The sequence below is a fragment of the Leptopilina boulardi genome, unplaced genomic scaffold (genome assembly GCF_019393585.1).
Source record: "Leptopilina boulardi isolate dan_hultmark-lab unplaced genomic scaffold, ZJU_Lbou_2.1 LbouV2_172, whole genome shotgun sequence".
In the NCBI taxonomy this organism is placed as follows: Eukaryota; Metazoa; Arthropoda; class Insecta; order Hymenoptera; family Figitidae; genus Leptopilina; species Leptopilina boulardi.
Window position 1 is genome coordinate 1 of NW_026137721.1, and position 23,253 is coordinate 23,253.

At 22.5% G+C, this 23,253-nt stretch overlaps 2 protein-coding genes across 3 annotated transcripts; one reads left to right on the plus strand and one right to left on the minus strand.

Annotated features, from left to right (window-relative positions):
* Positions 1-2,450: 2,450 nt before the first annotated feature.
* LOC127277602 (caspase-1-like) lies at positions 2,451-8,508 on the minus strand (the record flags this gene model as incomplete). 2 transcript variants are annotated; one of them, XM_051298874.1, is given in 5 exon segments in its annotated part: positions 2,451-2,629; positions 3,674-3,912; positions 4,322-4,464; positions 4,575-4,733; positions 8,255-8,508. In XM_051298874.1, coding segments are annotated over 4 exon segments (633 nt in total), but the record flags the coding sequence as incomplete, so codon positions are not given.
* Positions 8,509-9,499: 991 nt separating this feature from the next.
* On the plus strand, positions 9,500-22,557 carry LOC127277601 (transmembrane 9 superfamily member 3). The gene is made up of 9 exons (XM_051298872.1): positions 9,500-9,960; positions 11,524-11,719; positions 11,815-11,937; positions 13,965-14,209; positions 14,912-15,151; positions 17,491-17,984; positions 20,163-20,309; positions 21,254-21,337; positions 21,539-22,557. The coding sequence occupies exons 1-9, from the start codon at positions 9,880-9,882 to the stop codon at positions 21,681-21,683; spliced, it is 1,755 nt and encodes a 584-aa protein (XP_051154829.1). The 5' UTR covers positions 9,500-9,879; the 3' UTR covers positions 21,684-22,557.
* Positions 22,558-23,253: the final 696 nt, after the last annotated feature.

The following is a 23,253-nucleotide window of genomic DNA, read 5'->3' on the forward strand; positions in this document are numbered from 1 at the left end:
TTTTTTCTACACTTTTAGGTGTATTTTGTGCAAGAAAATGCAATAAAATAGTCTGCCTAAGAAAAATTGAATTTTTTTGGGAACTTTTTTATGATTTTGGATTTTTGGGTGAAATGACTTTTTGGTGGTAATAGGTGTCTTCCTCTACTCGTATTTGGCTGTCATTTTTTTTCCACACTTTTAGGTGTATTTTGTGCAAGAAAATGCAATAAAATAGTCTGCCTAAGAAAAATTGAATTTTTTTGGGAACTGTTTTATGAATTTGGATTTCTGGGTTGGATGACTTTTTGGTGGTAATAGGTGTCTTCCTCTACTCGTTTTTGGCTGTCAATTTTTTTCTACACTTTTAGGTTTATTTTGTGCAAGAAAATGCAATAAAATAGTCTGCCTAAGAAAAATTGAATTTTATTGGGAACTTTTTTCTGATTTTGGATTTTTGGGTCAAATGACTTTTTGGTGGTAATAGGTGCCTTCCTCTACTCGTATTAGGCTGTCAATTTTTTTCTACACTTTTAGGAGTATTTTGTGCAAGAATTTGTATTAAAATCGTCTGCCTAAGAAAAATTGAATTTTTTTGGGGACTTTTTTATGATTTTGGATTTTTGGGTCAAATGAATTTTGGTGGTAATAGGTGTCTTCCTCTACTCGTATTTGGCTGTCAATTTTTTTCTACTTTTTTAGGTGTATTTTGTACAAGAAAATGCAATAAAATAGTCTGCCTAAGAAAAATTGAATTTTTTTGGGAACTTTTTTATGAATTTGGATTTCTGGGTTGGATGACTTTTTGGTGGTAATAGGTGTCTTCCTCTACTCGTATTTGGCTGTCATTTTTTTTCCACACGTTTAGGTGTATTTTGTGCAAGAAAATGCAATAAAATAGTCTGCCTAAGAAAAATTGAATTTTTTTGGGAACTTTTTTATGATTTTGGATTTTTGGGTCAAATGACTTTTTGGTGGTAATAGGTGTCTTCCTCTACTCGTTTTTGGCTGTCAATTTTTTTCTACACTTTTAGGTGTATTTTGTGCAAGAAAATGCAATAAAATCGTCTGCCTAAGAAAAATTGAATTTTTTTGGGAACTTTTTTATGAATTTGGATTTCTGGGTTGGATGACTTTTTGGTGGTAATAGGTGTCTTCCTCTACTCGTTTTTGGCTGTCAATTTTTTTCTACACTTTTAGGTGTATTTTGTGCAAGAAAATGCAATAAAATAGTCTGCCTAAGAAAAATTGAATTTTTTTGGGAACTTTTTTATGATTTTGGATTTTTGGGTCAAATGACTTTTTGGTGGTAATAGGTGTCTTCCTCTACTCGTATTTGGCTGTCAATTTTTTTCTACACTTTTAGGTTTATTTTGTGCAAGAAATTGCAATAAAATAGTCTGCCTAAGAAAAATTGAATTTTTTTGGGAACTGTTTTATGAATTTGGATTTCTGGGTTGGATGACTTTTTGGTGGTAATAGGTGTCTTCCTCTACTCGTTTTTGGCTGTCAATTTTTTTCTACACTTTTAGGTGTATTTTGTGCAAGAAAATGCAATAAAATAGTCTGCCTAAGAAAAATTGAATTTTTTTGGGAACTTTTTTATGATTTTGGATTTTTGGGTGAGATGACTTTTTGGTGGTAATAGGTGTCTTCCTATAATCGTATTTGGCTGTGAATTTTTTTCTACACTTTTAGGAGTGTTTTGTGCAAGAAATTGAAATAAAATCGTCTGCCTCCTAAGAAAAATTAAATTTTTTTCGAATTTTTTTATGATAAGGGTAGCCTTAAGGGTGGTAATATGTGTTTTCCTCTACTTGGATTTGGTTGTCGATTTTTTTCTACACTTTTAGTTGTATTTTGTGCGAAAATTTGCAATGAAATGGTGTGTGTAATGAAATTTTTATTTTTTTAGAAAAATGACAATGTAGGGGATTGTATACTAGGGGTGTTTTTTTAATTAATTTGGGGTTGAACTTTTTTTTTTTGTTAAGTATAATGTTTTTTTGAAGTTTTTTGTAACTAACAACTTTGAGAAATGTCTATGTGGTATTTTACGTAGCCACGTTATACCTTTGCATGTGTGAAAATCCACTGGCATGAGTGGTTCCTAAATGTTAATCACTGTACATGCACTAGTGCTGCCATCTCTTCGTGAATACGATATGCGTGCGTTATAACACACATTGGTGCGTAACGTGTGTCGCACGATTTTTATCTGAGTTGAATCAAAGAAAATTTATGTTTAATAGTGTCGAACAGTCTCTGAAATTTTTTCGAAAGGAGATTCTTTTAATTATCGCCCTATAAAAACGGAACTGAACGTAAAAATTAACATTGATTTTATAAAATACTTTTTCTTCGAAACACTGACACTTTTTAGAAAATTGGCTAAAATACCAAGGATTCTTATCTTATAAATGTCCTAAATCAGAAAGATTGTGCGAAAATAAACTTAAACTATAGCTCACCTGAAAAAAAAATAGTTTAGGTTTTCCAGCGAGGGAAATACATTTATCAGCTGTAAATGGCTTCCAAATATTGTCTGAACTATAGGCAACGTCCTTGGCGCATATAAGATCATTGGTTAATCCATGTGTTAAAACAAAGATGCAAATACAATCATTGTCACTGTGGTCTTCATTTTGAACTAATATTATAAAATTTATTTATTAATAATGGGTTAAAAATATATTATAAGCAATAATTTATAGAAACAAAAGATCAATGTTTGGAGAGCATGATTATCCCAGAAAAGTCATTACATAGAATTTTGATTTTTAAGAATTTTATTAGGTACAGAATTTTGTACATACATATAACCTGAAAGTTAATGATCAACCTACAAAAGTTTTGACTGACGTTTAGTAAACAATAATTTAACCAACTTTATTTTGCATTTTTTTTTTCGTTTAAAGCATCGACACATGGTACAGTATCTCGAAAAATGGAGCTGAGATAAAATATGGAACCAGATATCGATGATTTGCTTTTAAAAAATATAAAAAATTTATTTTAACAAATATATTTATATAAAAAATTAATACATTATAATGCCATAATAATAATTTAAAAAAAAAGTAATTAGAAATATATTTAATTTTTTTTTAAATCCAACTCCCGTCAACTTGAATAGTATTAAGAAAATGACGAATCGAATAAATTTGACAGCAGTAAATTATAATTATAAGAGAATAATTATTTTAGTGCCAACGATATAAACGAAAACTAAAATATCTTTTCTTAAGTGGCTACCTAGATTTAGTAAAATATAGTATTGTAATTTTTAGATTTAGGAGTACTTTTGTACGAAAGGGCATGTCCCGTTATGTTCCAAATAAATAAATAAATAAATAAAATTTGATGCGGTAAATATGTCATTGGAAATACAGGATTAATTTACAAATGATTTTTGTTTTTAAATTTTCTACAATACTCTATTTATCTGAAAGTTACCATTGGTAACTGGTACACTTACCCTACTTATAGAAATTAAGTAAAAAAATCGTTATTAAAAAGAAATTTTGTCAAAAAATAATTCGAAAAATGAAAATTCGATAATTTAAAATTCTTTGAATTGAAAATTCTAACTTTTGACTTTTATGGGATATGCCCACTTTCAATGCTCTACACTTATACAAATTTAAAAAATATTACATTCATTTCATATATCAAATAATGAAGTGATACCTACGTTTTTCAATTTTTCCAATGATTTCATTATGCTTTAAATTGTCAAGTAACTCAATAATAAAGCCGAGATTTTGAAAAGTCTTTTGAATTCTTTTTGCATCGTTTGTTGATCCTTCTCTCTTTTCAAATCCAGTGTCAAATATATCATGATTAAAAATTACACATTTCCCTCGATATTTATGATTCATATTGTAACAATGTGCATCCTTGGTTGTTGACATTTTTGCCAATGACACAGAACTGAAAAAATAAGACAAAACATTTTTTATTATATTAAATTAAAAAATTAATATTATTTTAAATAATAACACTATGTGATGTATAGTTGAAAATTTGATTAAATTTGGAATTAGTTTTGAGATGAAACCAAGTTTACTGTGTGCGTTAAACTTGGACATTTTCTTAATTCTGGTTTAAATTTTCTTTTTTTTATAAATGAAATTTATAATCAAAACTAGGAGGTTCGAGGCCTTATTTTGTAACTTCTTAAAATTTTTAAATTTTTTATTGAATTAAATTATTATTTTTTTTTTTAAATTGTCCATCATTATAAAATTTCATTTATAAAAGTGCAATAATGAAAAAAATAATTTTCTTCTTTACTTATATAATTTATATTCGTTATAATTATTTATTTATTTAATCTCACCTGCTTGCAGCTTCATTTCTATCATCTTCTTCTAAATTATTATTTGGAGTTGCATCTAGAACGTCAGATTTTCTTATTAGCCATTCGGGCATAAAAATATTAACAGATTCTGGTGTCATGATGCATCCCTGATCCGGTGATATCTGAAATAAAAAAAAAAAAATTTAATTTGATCATTATTTTAAAAATTATTATTTGTGTTTTTCTTTTTGTCATTATATAATAATAACAATAAAAAGAAAAAAATTTTTACCTCATCTAGCTTGGTTGCTTTGGATTGTTTGGACGTACGATAATCTCCTGATACTATTTCTCGATCTCCCATACTGTCAATAACGTCACTCACTCGGCGTACTCTTTTTTCACTTCTCAAATTTTTTTTCAATTCATCCTCCAAATCTTCGTAAATGTCCTGAAACAAAAATTTATATAACTTTATTACTTTTTTTAATTTAATAAACAAAATTTGATTTTCAATATTTATTTATTCGATATTTAAGGGGGAGGGACCGCTGAAATTTCAACCTTTCGAAATTAAGGTTGTTTAAAGTTGTCAATTTTTTTTCTGTTAATATTGAATATTTAAAACTGTAATATATACTATGAGAAATTGAAAAACAATTAATTTATTAATAATTTTTTAAATATTTTCAAAAATTTTAACTTCAATCACAATTTTCATTATTTTTTCGTGGCTGATTTCTTTATACACTTTTTTCATGACTCTGAACAATCAATATAGTATATGGATATTGAAAAATTTCAATTTTTTTTTTAAAATAAAATTTCTGAAAAATAAAAAAAAATTGTTAAAAAAATTCCTTTTTTTTATTTTTTCTAGAAAAATATGATTTCAGGTTCTAAAAAAATTTAAAAAAAAAATTTTTACCCCTAAACCAAATTAATTACGTTTAGTTAGAATTTTATCAATTATTCCATAAAAATTCAACTTATTCTACAATTTTTATTTTTTTTATCGTTAATTTTTTTATAGGCTTTTTTCATAATTCTGAAGAATTAATCGTATGGATTTTTTAAAATTTTAATATTTTCAAAAAATAAAATTTCTAAAATGGTCAAAAATTTTTAATTTTTTAATTTTGATAATTCACAATAATTTTATAGATGACAAATAATGACAGAAAAAAAATTGACACCCCTTAACAACATTAATTTCCATGCACCGTTCCTCCCATTAAAATTCAAAAATTGCGATTCCATAACGGCAGGTGCTTTTTTGTAAATAAAATTATTTTATTCTGTTTTAAACAATTAAAATTGCTTTTAGTATAATTAATATTCATTATATTAACTAATTACTTCATTTATAATAATAATAATAATAATAATAATAATAATAATTAAATTAAAAAATTATTATAAATTTTTCGAATGGGGAAAAAATATTTTTTTTTCAAAAAGAAACATTTAATAACAATAATAAATAATTATTTTGATTTTCGGCATTTTGGAACAGACAAAACATAGGTACAACTTTATTTTTTGAAGCTTCAAAATATATAATATATTTTGAATATTATATAATTTTAATAAAATATATATAATTATATATACTAGGGGGGCTGAGCCCCCCTGCGAGCTTCGCGCGCCAACCTCCTATTTTTTAATGGTTTTGTAGATGTTTGAGTTAATGTTTAGACAATTTCTGGAATTTAAAACTATTATTAATATTTTATTATTTATTTCTTCAAATGTCATTTACGATTTTTATTAACAATAATTTTTATTATTTTCAATTTTCAAAACAAAATTTATCTAATTTTTTAAATTTTCCCCAGCTAAAATTTGACCTACATTTAAGGTTATGTTTGTTTTTTTTGGTCATTTTCCTTCAAAATTTGACCTAAATTTTGTGGTTATGTTTGTTCCTTTGTCTTTTTGCGCCAAATTTTGGCCTAAATTTTGAGGTTATGTTTGTTTCTTGGTCGTTTCCCGACAAAAGAACTTAACCTTAAAATTTAGTTCAATTTCAGCCGAAAATCCACCTCGCTCCTTCAACGTAAGGAAGGAGGGGGGCCTTGCGACTATATTCACAATCTTGAAACGAACATAACCTTTAAATTCAGGTCATTTTTGGCAGGAAATCTACCTCCACTTGCGGCTATATTGAAAGTCTTAAAATGAACATAACCTCATAATTTACATATGTCATTTTTGACAGGAAATACGGAGAGAGATGAGAGAAGGGGGAACGACTTGCTGCTCTATTCAGAGTCTTGAAACAAACATAACCTCAGAATTTAGGTCACTTTTGGCGGGAAATACGGAGAGTGGGGAGGACATTCGACCCTATTCAATTTTGAAACGATCATAACCTCAAAATTTATGTCATTTTTGGCGTGAGACGGGGGACTTGTGGCTATATTGAAAGTCTTGAAATGAACATAACCACAACATTTATATGTCATTTTTGGTGTGAAATACTGAGAGTGGGTAAGGGAGGGGGGAGGACTTGCGGCCCTATTCAGAGTCTTGAAACGAACATAACTTTGAAATTTAGGTCATTTTTTGCCAGGGATAAATAACACCGATAAATATTAAATAATAATATTAATTTTTTATTAATATAATATAATATATGAATTTACTATTATTATAATGTTAGTAAAATAAAAATTAATTAATTCGAAATATTTTGTTTTTATTATTTTTAATTTGAATGATTATACGCAGCGCAATATACGCGCGTGACTATTTTGTATTATTTTTGAAAAATAAAGAAAATTATTATTTATTTAAAAAAATATTTCACATAACTTACATCATTTCTTTTTTGTTTCGACATTTTTCACAATTGTTATAAACGTTAAAAATGACAATTCACACACGATTTTTCTAATAAACGACGGGGCAAATGTTATAATTAAAATCATGATTATCGCGGCTGGACTGACACAAACTGACCACAAAACTTGTTTACAAAATTATTTCATATATGTTACCTATACACATTGGTCAAAACTCATGTATGTATATGTATTATTTAGACACCAAATCTATATTGCCATCTTCCATCTTTTTCTAATTATCATTTCAAGGTTATTGTCCCTTTCAAGAATAGAAAAATTACATTTTAATTTCATTTTTTTTTGTTTATTATTAAATTATTATTACTATTATTTTGATTATTATTGATTTTATTTTTTTCATTTTTTTTTTTTTAATTTAAGTATTTGTTTATCAAAAATTAGTTTTTCATAATAAAATAAGTTCTACGATTATTATCATATATATAGAAGCGAATAATTTGATTGTCAATGCGTGCGATGTCAAAAATTATAAGATTATGATAAAATCTTTGTTATCTGATTCTGTGATTCATTCAATTATGATTCTCCCTTTTTTTTGTGAAATCTCAGATTGTTCACAATTAATTGCAAAGAAAAAATAATTTATAAATGAATTTTTAATTTTTATTTAATAATATTGATTTAAATAAATAATAATTACTTAAAATTTTTAACTATCTATATAATTACGAAATATTAAGAAATATTAATACTAAATATTAATAAAATTTTTGTAATCGATTTTTTTTAATTTAAAAAAAAAATTGTAAACATTAAAAAATCGATATTCTAAATTTAAAAAAAATAATTTTAATTTCTATTTAAAAAATACTATATTTTATTGTTAAAATTAAAAATATCTATTCTCAAAATAAAAATCTTAATTTAATTATTTTTTTTTTTCGTTTTCTAAGAATATTTTTATTCCAATTGTTCTTTAAAAATAAAATACAAGAAATATTTCCTCTGATAAAAAAAAATTTTAAAAGAAGAAAATAAAAATATTGCACTTAAAAAGAATTCTCATTAATAAAAAATAAAAAATTATATTTATTAATATATTAAAAATGAAATAATAATTAAATATATTTATTAGTATTAAAAATTAAATAATATATATTACTTTGTTTTCATTGAAAAAAGTTGTATCTTCATATTTTGAAAATTTATCGTTGTTATTATTATTTTCAATAACATCACGTCTTTCGCATCTTCATATCACTTTTTTGTCATAAAAAATTTCTCATAAAAATATTTTTAAATTACTCATTAAAAATCGCAATATTTTTTTAATAACACTTTTCAATTTTAAAATTAAAGACCATTAAAAAAAAATGTATATAAATTATAAAAGAAAAAATAATTTTCACTTCATTTATTAATTTTTAACTATATAGAATACAATCTAAGTGGAGCAAAAATTCACTGACCGCAAAATGTCCAGTTCCTTATTTTTTTTTTTTTTATCAGAGACGTGAGACAAATTTTATCAGTGACCAATAAAAATTCTCACTTCGTTATCTTTCCCATTGTCATATAATTTTATAAATAAACGTCATACTAAATCTGTAACCAAAAATTTAATCTCCGTGGTATAAATATAATATTTAATTTTTACAATTCATATATTTGCATATTTAATAATTTCTAAAAATTTTGTAATTTTTTTTTTATATTTTTACCTATTTTATTCAATATTATTCTTAATTATTGTAATTAATTTTTCAAAATTTGAAATATTATAAAATATTTATTATTATTATTTTTTGTTATTTTATATTTTATTATTTTTATAAAATAATGTTTGTTTCGTATAATGTTTATTTAATATGATATTTACTCTAAATTTGAATTAGTTAAAAATAACTAAAATTCATTTTAGGTTATGTCGAAATAACTAAAATTTCTGGTAGCTAATTCAATTTCAAATATTCTAATTTAAATATATTTTTTCAGTTTTTTTTCCACTGGAAATTAGTTTTTACTACTTTAGTTTTTTTTCTACTAATCGCTGAATCAAAAAGTCCTATAGCAATTAGTTATTTCTAACTAATTCAGATTTAGAATTAATTTTTAAATTATAAACAATTCAAATTTTTATTTGTGCCATAAATTTAAAAAAGAATTTATTAAAAACGAATAACTTTTTCAAAAAAAAAATAATCCATTTGATTAAAATTTCATATAACGATAAATAAAATTTACAAAAATTACAATTACAAATTTATTTATGTAAAATAAATATTATCCTAGTTGAAATTTCGCGCAATAATATGTAAATATTTAAAATTAGAGGAACAACAAATGAAAGAAAGGAACGTGTTTGGACACGAAAGGAACGAAACGGAATTGAAATGGAAAAACAAAGATGGCCACTTTTGCAATCGATGGAAGTGCCATCTGACGTGGCAGTAAACAAAAATTCTCATTTCAGCGGTGAAAGAAAACATTTTAACATCTCTCTCTATAAAAAAAAAAAAAATTATTTCTAACAAGAACATCAATTAAATTATCGTTTTTGTCTTTATTTTTATTATATTTTAAATCGTCCACGTGTTAATCAGTGATATTGATGGGAGTCCCGTCTTCCGCTGTCTTTTTTTGTGAAATAGTGTATTTTTATATATATAAATAAGGAGAAAAAAAAGTGTCCACAGTGGCAAAATCACGTCTCGGATAAATATTGAAATTCATATATAATCGAAACGTTATAAATATCTGTTTCAATTATTAGATAAAAAGAAAAATATGCAACAAATTTATTTTTTCCTTGGAATCCTGGCCGTTGGCCTTCTTCCATTCATTTGTGCTGATGAGCACAACCACATTGTGAGTTTATTGTATTATTCTATTATATTTGTTAATTTTCTTTTCGTATTTTTTTATCTTTCTTTTTTTACACTAGTTTTGCAAAAATTTGAAAACAAAAAACCTTATCAAGATCATTTACATTGAATTCAATGAATTAGTCATAGAATTTTTTTTTTCGTCTATTTAACCATACCAGCTGGAAATTAATTTTTTTTTTTGGTCAATTAGAATTTTCAATTTTTTATCACACTATAATGGAGTCATTAATAGCTTTTTTAAATTACATTTTTTGTTTATAAATAGAAATTTGATTGTGAAATATTGCTTCTTTCGGCGATATCAGTTTATTACTTTTTTTTTTTTTAATGTATTTTTACAGTTTGTTTCTTTATTTATCATACACATGTACTAGCAAAAAATGTTTTTACAATTTTACTGACAAAAAGAATTGTTTAATGATATAATATAATAATAATAATAATAACAATTTTATTCTTAAATTATATATTAACTTAAATATTATAATAATTTCAAAATTCAATTTTGTTCATATAGAAAAAATAATCGTAAAAAAAAATTGTTCTATTTATTATTTTATCAACAATGCTATATTGGAGATAATTTAAGGAATATTGAAATGATTAGATTGTGGGCCGCAGCTATTTTTCTAGAACTTACATTTATAATTTGAAAAAAAAATAATCTAAATTTTTTCGAATAAATAAGAAAAAAAAATAAAGAAAAAGTAATAATTATTATAGAAAAAAAAAAAAAATAACAATACATTCTAAAAATATTAGCTGACACTAATTTTTTTCGAAATCAAATATAATTTTTTTTTTTTTTTTTTTTTTTTTTCAGTAAAACCATATATTTAAACTATAATCAATATTTACAAACATACATTTTTTTACTTTGATTAATCAAAAGATATTTAAATAAGTTACATTATACATTCCATGTTTAATAATAAAAGCACAAGAAGTCTTATTGGAAATCAATGAATTCTTATTCGAAAAAATATTTTTTGTTAAATAAAAACGTTTAAATTAAAAAATGTCTATTATTTATCTAAAAAACATTAAAAATTGAGAATTACATTATTAATATTTTTAAATACAAAAAATGAAACAATTAATTAATTACGAAGCTAAAATACACAAAGTTTATGATAAACGATTTTTAAAGAAATAAAATTATTTAAAATGGAAAATTCTATAATTCTTTGTCTAAAAAATATTTCTTGTAGTTTTCATTAATCAACAAATTATAAAAAAAATATTTTTTAGACAAAAAATTATAGAATTTTTCATTTTAAAAAATTATTTCATTAAAAATCGTTTATCATAAACGTTGCGTACTTCAGCTTCGTAATTAATTTCTAATTTTTATTATTATTAGTATTATTATTTTATTAATATTATTATTAAAATAAAAATATTTCTTATATAAAATTGTGAATTTCGAAAATAAGCACAAAAATGGAAAATTAAAATAAATACAAATTATAATTTTACCTATATTTAAATAGTAAATAATAATTGAGGAATAAAGAATAATCATTTTAATTTCTTTTTTTAGTACGAAGATAATGAAGAAGTAATATTATGGATGAGCACAATTGGACCTTATCACAATAGACAAGAGACTTATTCTTATTCTTCGTTACCTTTTTGCAGAGGTTCAAAGCGTGTTATTAATCATTATCATGAGACACTGTCTGAAGCCTTGCAAGGCATTGACTTGGAATTTAGCGGTTTAGATATTGAATATAAAGGTATAAACCATTTGTTTATTAAAATAAGTTTTTAAATAAAATTTCTATGCAATAATTTTGAAAAAATTAAATAAAAATTTTTCTTATTTTTCCAGCTGATATCTCAAAAACGGAATACTGTAGAATTATTCTAACCGAAGAGAATTTAAAACTATTTATATATGTTGTGAAAAATCAGTATTCATATGAAATGTATATCGATAATTTGCCCATTCGAGGTAAGCGATCCTATTTTTTTTTTTAATTTACTTTTTACTTTTTAATATTTACTTTTAACTATTTACTTTTCTTAAATGTACTTATTTTAAATTTACATTTTTTACTAAAGAGAAAATAAGAATTTTTCATAAAAATGAGAATTTTATTAAAATTATAAGTTTTTAATAAAATTTCTCTTTTTTCCGTAAATTTTTTTCTTAATTCTCAAATTATTATTCTTTTGTCTATTTCAACAAACTGGAACAAAATTTTTCAAATAAATTTTCATTTTATTTATTTTTTATTTTTTTGAAATTTCTAAAATTCTCTAATTTCTTACAATTTAAGAAAATAAATTTATTTCTTAAAATTTTCTATTTCCTTTCATTTTTCCAAATTCAACGAAACTGAAGTACGCAACGTTTATGATAAAACGATTTTTAAAGAAATAATTTTTTATAATGAAAAATTCTATAAATTTTTGCCTAAAAAAAATATTTTTTTTATTATTTTTTTGATTAATGAAAATTACAAGAAATATTTTTTAGGCAAAGAATTAGAGAATTTTTCATTTTAAATAATTATTTCTTTAAAAATCGTTTTCCGTTCACTTTAGAAATGTTTAAACTATGAATTTTTGTATATGACAACAATAATTTCTAAATATTATATATATAGTTTTTTATTCAAGATAAATTATTTAATTTTATAAAGTTTTATTAAACAAAACTATTCAACAGTATCTAATGCATTTTTTCACAAATAGAAATTAGAAAACTTATAAAAAAATCAATTTTTGGGTTATTAATAACAATTAAAGTGAAATATTATAATTGTATTATCTTAAAGGGAACCAGGTATTAACGAAGAATTTCGTCCAATGAAAATACTAGAAACACTGATATTGTAATTTTAATTTTTAAATTTAGTTGAAAGGAAGAAAAAATATTTTTATATCAGAAAAAATTAATAAAAATGCATATAAAATAATAATAATAATATTATCAATTTTTTAATTGATAATTGTTTGCAACAATCTAATTTATTTATATTTTATTATTGTATTTAAAAAAAAGTTCCAAAATATGTAGTAAAAATTAAGTTTTAAACTTACGTGGAAAATATCTCAAAAATTAACATATTTTAATTATATTTTCTTTCTAAAAAGTTTATAATTGTTATTAAATTAAATATTAAAATACTTTCAATGTACACATTTTTTTTTTAATTTTATAGTGTAGAAATATGAAAATATGTACTTTTTTAAAAATTAAAACATTGAGAATTTTCAACTCATTTTAAACTTTACATAAAGTAAAAGAAAAAAATTATAATCATTTCGGAAAAAATTCTTATAATTTGTTTAAAAAAAAGAAACGTTGAAAATGAAGACATTTCTTAAATATCTAACGAAGAAGTACCTAACAACAATTATTATATTTTAATTAAGTTGATTAAGATAATATGATTTCAAAATTAGATATAAAATTTAACTTGAATTTTCTGAAATTTGATCTTAAAAAAACTGAAAATAGCCTGAAATTTAAATTACAGATTTTTGTAAAATTAAAATTAAAATAAATGAAAATTTTTGTTTATTTTATAGATTATCAAAACTACTGCAAACAATTGCCAATGATAAAAATCATATTATATCTAAAGTATTATTATTTTTTTATTAATTAATTAATTATTAATTTTTCACAGCAAAGTTCTGTTGAAACAAATTTAAAGAGCATTTTGTGGAATATTTCAAAAATATTGTTTACTATAAACTATTAGAAAGTTTATTGACATTTCAAAAATTAAAACATTTCTTTTGGATAATTTTAGAATTGTTTTTAGTTTTTTAATTTTTATATAAATAAAAACCTTGTAAGTCGCTTTTCAAACAAAAATCCAAATTTTCCAAACAAAATTGTTTAGTAAGATTTATCGACTTTCAAACTTATGAAAAAGTGACATACTAGATTTTCATTTTTGACAGTAGAATAAATAAATATTATTGAATTTTTTATTTATTTATTAATAATTTTCTCCTTAACAGGGGTAGTTGGTACTCAAGAAGAGAAGGATGGAGTAACTTCGTATTATATGTATACACACAAAAGGTTCGATATTGGCTACAATGGAAAGCAAATTGTGGACGTTAATTTAACAACCGATGGCCAAGTGAAATTGACTCCCGGTGCCCACTTTATGTTTACATACGAAGTGAATTGGAAAAAGAGTACGACCATTTTCGAAGATCGATTTGACAAGTATCTGGATCCTAATTTCTTCCAACACAGAGTCAGTTTATTTATTGTTTATTATAATTAATCATTTTTTTTTTTAACAGGAAATTAATTTTGGTTTTGAAAATTTGGGAAAAAAATTTAACTCACCTAAATAATGACACTTTTATTAATCCAATTTAACAAAATTGTGATTTTTTGAAATTTTTTATGAAAACTTATGTTTTAATATTTATTATTTTTTTCTTGTCTCTTTATTATGTTGCGTATAAAAATAGTTTTGTGTTATTTTTATGTTTATTAAAACCTTTATACTATATATTTTATATCTAAAGAGCCAATTGAAATCGAGCGGAAAAGCGCTTTGTTACATATTAATTAATCGCTCGTTTTCATTTCCTAAAATTTTCATTTTAACTCAACTATTTCTAATTGGGAAAGCAATAAATTGTTAATTTATTTTTCTAATCTACAGTTTTTTTTCTATATAATTTGATATTTAAATTAGATTTTTATATATTTAAAAAAAAAAAAAAATCATAATTTGTTTTTTATTTGAATTAACTTTTACCTTTAAATATTATTAATATTAAATATTATTTTTAATATAATTACATTCAATTAATAAATTTCAATTGAATTTGCAAATTTTTAGTAGAAAAAGTAATATTTAGGGAAATAAAAAATTAAATTTAATATAAAATTTAAAAATAGATTATTTAATTGGTGAATTAAATGAATTTTAATTAATTTTCAGATCCATTGGTTCAGTATATTTAACAGTTTTATGATGGTAATTTTCCTGGTGGGACTTGTTTCGATGATTTTAATGCGAACATTGAGAAAAGATTATGCAAGGTACAGTAAAGACGAGGATATGGATGATATGGAAAAAGATTTAGGCGACGAATACGGATGGAAACAAGTTCACGGTGATGTTTTTCGACCGGCAAGCCATCCAATGTTGTTTTCCGCTTTTATTGGCGCAGGTTATCAGGTAATTTTATTTTTTCGTAAATTTCTTTTTGGTTGCAAATTTTTTTCATTAATTATTCAATTTGAAATAAGGAAAATATTATTATTAGATATTGATTTTTTAAAATATTAATGCTTAAAATTATTATTTTTGTTTTTTTTTGGAAAAAAGGAAATTTCTTATAAAATTGAATTTTCATTAAAGGAAATTTTTATTTTTTATTACATTTTCATTGTAACTAATGACAAAACTTTCAATAACTTTAACAAGAATATCGATGTAACTTAATTTTTATTTAACACAACTTATATTTAACTGAAAATAAACATAGAAGTAACTATAAATAAATGTTTCTTGAAAAATTTTCAAAAAAAAAAATCATTTTTTAATCTTACGAAATCCGTGAAAACGGCAAAAAAAATATTATGCAAATTTTATGAAAAATTGGACGGTCAGTCAAAACAAAAATTATTACAACTTTACATTTTCTTTTTTTAATATAAAAAAAAGTAATTTTTAATTATAAAGATTTTAATTTAAAATTTCGAAATAAATATTTAAAGTATTTCTCTTGCTAGATACAAGCATTCAGAAAAAAAATTATATTCCCCTTTGAAGAATTAAAATATTTTTTTAAATTTATATACATTAGAAGAAAAAATGTCAATTTTAATAAATAAAAATAATTTTTTTATAAATAAATAAATTTTAATTTTTTTTAATCTAAAAATTTGTATCCTATTTACACACATTTTTAAAACAAACAAAGTTTTTTTCATATCACTATTACACAAATTTTTATAAATGATAATAAAATTTCAAAATCTATTAAAATTTATGTAGAAAATAAGACATCGTAAACAAAAATTCCCTCGCTTATAAAAATGTGTAATAGAGATATGAAAAAAAAAAATTTATTTGCCTACAAATGTGAGTAAACAAATTTTTAGATTAAAAATTTTTGTTTCTTATAAATGAATAATTTTTTCTTTCAAAGTATAGAAATTTAAAAAAATATTTTAATTCTTCAAAGGGTAATATAATTTTTTTTTCTAAATGCTTGTATCTAGCAAGAGAAATACCATTTATATTGAATAGAAATTCTAATAAAAATTCACCTTAATAAAAAAAAAAAGTTCACTAAATTGAATTTTTCTTTATTACAATTTGTCAAATTTATGAAATTCATCTGTATAAAAATTGAAAACTAATTTCTTAATACTCGAAATTCGGACAAGAGAATTTTTTGGATTATTTTAATATATTCATATGTCCCTTAATGTTTTTATTTATTGAAAAAATAAATAAATAATTTTTAAATTAAATTAAATTTTCTAATAAAATTTCAAGCCTCGGATTATACGACTTTTTTCGACTTATTTTAATAAAATGCAATTTTTTCAACTTTTTTTCATATTTAAAAAAAAAAAAAATTAAACAAAATACATTTTTTTAGTATACAATGCAGATCTTCTTCAAATCTTCTTTATTTCAATTATTTAACAAATTTATAAATAAAATTCTTTACTAAATTAATTATTTTTAATGATTTTTATAATATTCTTCAAAAATTCAACTATTTTTCACTTAAAAATTATTTTAAAAAAATTTCTTTTTAATTTTTCAATTATTATTATTATTATATTATTTTTCTCTTTCAATTTTCTTTTCAAATTATTGTATTTTTGTCTCCAATTTCTAATAAATTTTTCAGTAACAGAAATCATCAAAAAAAAAAAATTTTTAATTAAAAATCATTTGAAGTTCAATTAATTTCAAATGTTATATAAAATTATTTGATAAATTATTTTTATTTCTGTAAAATTTAATTATTGTCTGAAAATTAACAAAATCTTTTGAAATTTAATTATTTTTCCAAAATGATCATTATTTAAAAAAAAAATTTTTTTATTTAAAAATCTATAAAAATTTGAATAAGTATTGCCTGAAATTTTTTTTTGATCATCAAAACAAAAAACTATGACAAAATTTTTAATTCGAATAAATTGCTTAAATCAGACATTAAAAAATTATATAAATGGAAATTTAAGAATTCTTTTTAGAAATTTGTCCTTAAATAAAATTTTTAAAAATTTTTCTTACAAATTAGTTCTATTTGAAAAATTCAAAATAAATTTTCTTGATAATATTTTTATAGAATTATTCTCATTACAGAATTAATAAAATGAACTTAATATCTAATAACATTAGTAGTTTAAAGTAAAATATTTATTAAACAATTAAATTTTGTTAAAATAAAAAAAATCGACTTTTTTGTGTGCCTTAAAGTCGATTCGAAGCCTAAAATTCATTTAATAATAATGAAATATTGATTAATAATAATTAAATTTAATTTTCAGATAACAGTTGTCGTATTCAGTGTGATTGTTTTCGCTATTCTTGGTGAATTATACACGGAACGTGGATCAATGCTATCGACGGCAATATTTGTTTATGCAGCGACATCGCCAATAAATGGTTACACCGGTGGCGGTTTATATGCACGAATGGGTGGACGAATTTGGATTAAACAAATGTTGCTTAGCGCATTTTTGATACCCGCACTTGTATGTGGCACGGCATTCTTTATTAATTTCATTGCCATGTATTATCACGCGAGTCGTGCAATTCCCTTTGGCTCAATGGTGGCAGTCACCTGTATTTGCATTTTTGTCATTCTTCCATTGACATTGGTGGGCACAATATTGGGAAGAAATCTCGCCGGTACACCGGATGCGCCTTGTCGCGTTAATGCAGTGCCAAGGCCAATTCCAGAGAAAAAATGGTTTATGGAACCATTAGTGATTATTATGCTTGGTGGAATTCTACCGTTTGGCTCAATTTTTATTGAAATGTAAGTTTTTTTTTTCTTAGAAATATTACAATTAGAAACAAATACATTTTTTAACGACGTTTTTATATAAGGAAATGTAGACCTTCAGACAAAAAAAAAATTTTATTTGACAGGGGGTCTCAAAAATTATTAGTGGGTCATTCCATTATATTTCACCTAAAGTCGTTGCGGCCTAATTTTTAAAGAAGTTGATACTTTCAGAAATGATTTTTTATGATATTTAGGAAACGAAATAAAAAGAATTAAGTTTAAATTTTTATTATTTATCTCAAAATATGTATTTAAAGTGGACAAGGTGCGGAAAAATGTCACCTTTTTAGCATTTAGAAACTTTTTTTAAAAACATAGAAAAATTGTTAAAAGTGTAAAAAAAATTATTTTTTCTTGTTTAGAATCGATTAATTATCTATTTTTTAATGATTAAAGTAGTAAATAAATTAAAATAATATATAAAATAAGTTTTCAAAGTTGGTCTGTCAAATAACCTAATTTTGGGATTTTTATTAATTAATTACTAAAAAGTGGAGTTATTAAATAAAATAAAAACTTACCGAATGTAAAGTATTTGTGGTGAACTTTCAAATTTTCTTAGCACTTTGTACTTTTTAAATTTATAAATGTAAAAAATCTTGAGTCGAAAATTTGCACTTTGTTGACTTTTCCGATTTTTAATTGCTTGTAACTCTTTTGGTGCAAAATAAAAACTTTTGAAACCTTGTGGAATATTTAAGTTAAATCTAAATAAAAACTCACTTAAATTTTTGTGATGGATTTTGATCGAGATAAGGAGAAAATTTAATTCCAAAATTGTACGTATATTTCCAGGTTAATGTATGTAATTTTTTTAAACTTGAAGTTGGGCCACTACTTCAAAGACGAAAAATTACATACATTAACCTGGAAATATACGTACAATTTTGGAATTAAATTTTCTTCTAATCTCGATCAAAATCCATCACGAAAATTGCAGTGAGTTTTTATTTAGATTGAACTTAAATATTCCGCCAGGTTTCAAAAGTTTTTATTTTGCACCAATAGAGTTACAAGCGATTAAAAATCGGAAAAATCAACAAAGTGCCAATTTTCGACTCAAGATTTTTTACATTTATAAATGGAAAAAGTAAAAAGTGCTAAGAAAATTTGAAAGTTCACCGCAAATACTTTACATTCAGTGAGTTTTTATTTTATTTAATAATTCCACTTTTTAATAATTAATTAATAAAAATCCCAAAATTAGGTTATTTGACAGACCAACTTTGAAAACTTATTTTATATATTATTTTAATTTATTTACTACTTTAATCATTAAAAAATAGATAATTAATCGATTCTAAACAAGAAAAAATAATTTTTTTTACACTTTTAACAATTTTTCTATGTTTTTAAAAAAAGTTTCTAAATGCTAAAAAGGTGACATTTTTCCGCACCTTGTCCACTTTAAATACATATTTTGAGATAAATAATAAAAATTTAAACTTAATTCTTTTTATTTCGTTTCCTAAATATTATAAAGAATCATTTCTGAAAGTACCAAGTTTTTTAAAAATTAGGCCGCAACGACTTTAGGTGAAATATAATGGAATGACCCTAGTTAGAATTTTTATTTTTCAAATTTGCATTTAACAGAATTTATTTTTAAACGAATTTTTACTTTACAGAATTTTTAGGTACAAAATTTTTATTTGGCAAAATTTTTATTTCACGATTCTGAATTACGTAACGTTTATGGTCAACGATTAGAAATCAATTTTTAATTAACATGAAAAATTATAAAATTGTTTAACTAGAGAAAAATTTTTTTTTTTTATAATTTGTTGATTAATAAAAACTACAAGAAATATTTTTCAGGCAAAAAATTATTTCTTTAAAAATCGTTTATCATAAATGTCATACTTCAGCTTCGTGAATAATTTTTGTAAGTTTTAATTTTATTTTTTCTTAAAACTTAGTATCTATTCTTTCAACGGATATTATTAATAATATTTTAAAGGTATAAATTTAGTTTACGTAGATTATTTAGAAAATAGTAAGAAAAGTATGAGTAAAATTTGTAAACTGTTTTTTTTTTTTTAACGAATTAACGAAAACTAGAAAATTAGTTTTTCTTTCACTTTATAGAATGTAAATTTCAATTTCTAAAATCTTTAATTTTTTTAATAACATCTTTTCTTTTTTTAGGTACTTCATCTTTACGTCATTTTGGGCGTATAAAATCTATTACGTTTATGGTTTCATGCTTCTAGTATTCATTATTCTTATCATTGTCACAGTGTGTGTTACAATTGTCTGCACTTATTTTTTGCTGAATGCCGAAGACTACAGATGGTAAGAATTTATCGAAATTATTATAAAACAGTAATTTTTATTATTAACAATTGAATTAAAAAAATTAAAACTTTTATTAAAATATTTGAACAATTTTTACCAACATGACACCTTAAAACGGAAAATTATAAAAAAATTTCATCTAAAAATAAGTTTTTTTTTTATAATTTGTTGATCAATAAACATTGCAAGAAATATTTATAAAATTTTTCATTCAAAAAAATCATTAATTATAAATATGGTATTATGATTATTTTTACATATAATTAAAAATATGATCATCATGATAAACGATTTTAAAAGAAATTTTTTTTTTTTTTTTTTTTTTTGAATGAAAAATGTTATGAATTTCTGTCAAAAAAATATTTCATACAATATTCATGACGCTGAAGTTACCAACGTTGATTCGACGAATCAACGAACGAATTTTTCGTTTTCAGTTTAGTTTAAAAGCTAAGAACCAATTTTTTTAAATTGAAACTTCTTTATTCTGGTCCCAAATACATCTTTAAACACTAAAAATCCTCAACCAAGGCGGGGAAATATTCAATCTTAGAAAAAAAAAATTCTTTTCGTCGATTCAACGTTGGTAACTTCAGTGTCATCAATATTCTTGAAAGAATAATAATAGAAATATTGCTTTTGTTCAATTTTTAATTTATTTTATTATAATATTATGTTGAAAATAAAATTGTATTCTAATTTGTTGAAAATATAAATGAGAGAATGTCCCAATTTCAATTAATTGAAAAAAAAATAATCTTAATTAAATTGTAAATATTCAAAATGTAGAAATGAAAAGTTTATGATTACCCGTATAACTTTTTAACAATTGTAATAAATTAAGAATGCAATATACTTTTCACGCGAGCTTAATAATCTTAATATCTTAATAATATTAAAAGCAAATAATTAAAAATTGTCATTAACATTTTTTTTTTTAGGCAATGGACAAGTTTCTTAGCAGCAGCTTCCACATCGGGATACGTTTATCTCTATTCATTTTACTATTTCTTCTTTAAAACGAAGTAAGTTCGATTTAATAAATTATTTTTATTGTTTATTATTTTAATTATTTCAGAGTATAATACAAAAAGTTTTTTTTTACTGGAATTTTTTTTTTATTTTTTGCAAAATATTTTTTTTATCAACTACTTATTTTTTCTAAAGTAATTAAAATTTGTAATCAAAGTAATGGAGATAAAAAAAAATTGCTTTTTTTTTAACAGAATGTACGGACTCTTCCAAACAGCATTCTATTTTGGATATATGGCACTATTCAGTATGGCTTTGGGCATTATGTGCGGAACCGTTGGTTATATTGGTACCAATACATTTGTTCGCACGATATATTCGACTGTTAAGATAGATTAAGCGTTCGAATTTTTATCAAAGTGTGTAATAATTATTGCACACTTTTTAAAATGATACTTATTCGCGTCATTGTGACGTTCATCTTTCTTATCTCTCACGGGGATTGTAAAAAAATCCTCGATGAAAGAAACGAAGATTTTTTTTGATTCGTGTTATATAGTTATTTTTTGTATATTATTAACGACATATTAAATTTCGAGAAAAAAAAGGGACAATTAGTTTCTCTCACTTACTCTCTCTCTTAAATAAAAAAATAAAAAAAAAAAAAAAAAAAACAGCATTAATAACTAGTCATTAAAACAGAATTTCAAAAAGAAATTTAAAAAGTCGTTAAAATTTTACTAAAATAACCAATATAAACGAAAATCATCCAAGCTGTACAGTGTTTAATACTTTAGTGATTCATAAGATTTCGATAAATAATCATTAGGAATTCCTTCCAAAAAAAAGAGATGAAAAAAAAAAATGGAAAAAAGAAGGAAAGAAAGAATGTGTAATCGTGAAAATTTTGAAATTGCTTGACGCAGTTAACAAAAAATGTGAAAGAAGGGAGCTTTTTAAATACAAAAAAAAAAAAAAATGTGGTCGCGCAAAATATCAACTATTATATATACAAGATAAAAACAAATTATATGTATAGAATGGTCTTGTGTGTGTTTACGTAAACCTCTTGGTTTATTTAAATTGTCAAAACGCTGCCTTGTTTGTGAATTCTGTTCTGTCATGACATGTAAAAGCAAATGAAATGACGTGGATCTTGCAAATTCGATTTAATAATAATAATATCGAATGTCAGAATTGAAAAGGTTACTATATTTATGAGTATTGTGAAGCTGAATGGAAAGAATGGTATAATAAATAATTTATTACAAAATCCATCTGTCTAATGGTAATATTATCATTGTTACTATTTTTTTTTTCAATAAATATAATTTTAGTTCCTTTTGTTTAAAAATAAAAAAAGCGTGGACTTTTAAAGAAAACATTTTTAATTTTACAAACACTTTTTTTGGATAAAATATTTTATACTTTAATATTTTTATTTTTAAATTAATATTATATTTTTAATGTAAATTTATTTGCATTTTTTTTTCTTTATCGAAAACGACTCATAAGTTTTCTTTTTTTTTTTTTTTACATTTTTTCTACTTATTCTTATTAAAGTTGTAATTTTTAATATTCTTTTAAAAGTTTCAACATAAATTAACAGAATTCATATATATTTACTAAAAATACTAAAGACACAAAGAAAATGGAATTTGAATTTTTAAAAGGAAAAAAATGTTATTTTGACAAATATGAAAATTTAATAATAATAAAAAACACATAAATAATTTAAATAATATGAATGTCTTTATTGATTTTTGTTTGCAATAGTCCAATTTATTTATATTAATTAATTATTGTACTGAAAAAAAAGTCCAACGTACGTATTAAAAATTAATTAAATTTACGTGAAAAATATATAAAAAAAAATTAACACATTTTAATGTTTTCTAACATTTTCTAATTTTTTTCTAAAAAATATTAAAGGGTGTAAAATTTTTTTTTCCGATTAATATCTAAAATT

Excerpts from the sequence above, each read along its gene's own strand:
- LOC127277601 (XM_051298872.1), top strand. The coding sequence starts at position 9,880 with ATGCAACAAATTTATTTTTTCCTTGGAATCCTGGCCGTTGGCCTTCTT. Across the intron at positions 17,985-20,162 it reads GGCTCAATTTTTATTGAAAT|GTACTTCATCTTTACGTCAT; the intron begins GTAAGTTTTTTT and ends TTCTTTTTTTAG. Across the intron at positions 20,310-21,253 it reads AATGCCGAAGACTACAGATG|GCAATGGACAAGTTTCTTAG; the intron begins GTAAGAATTTAT and ends TTTTTTTTTTAG.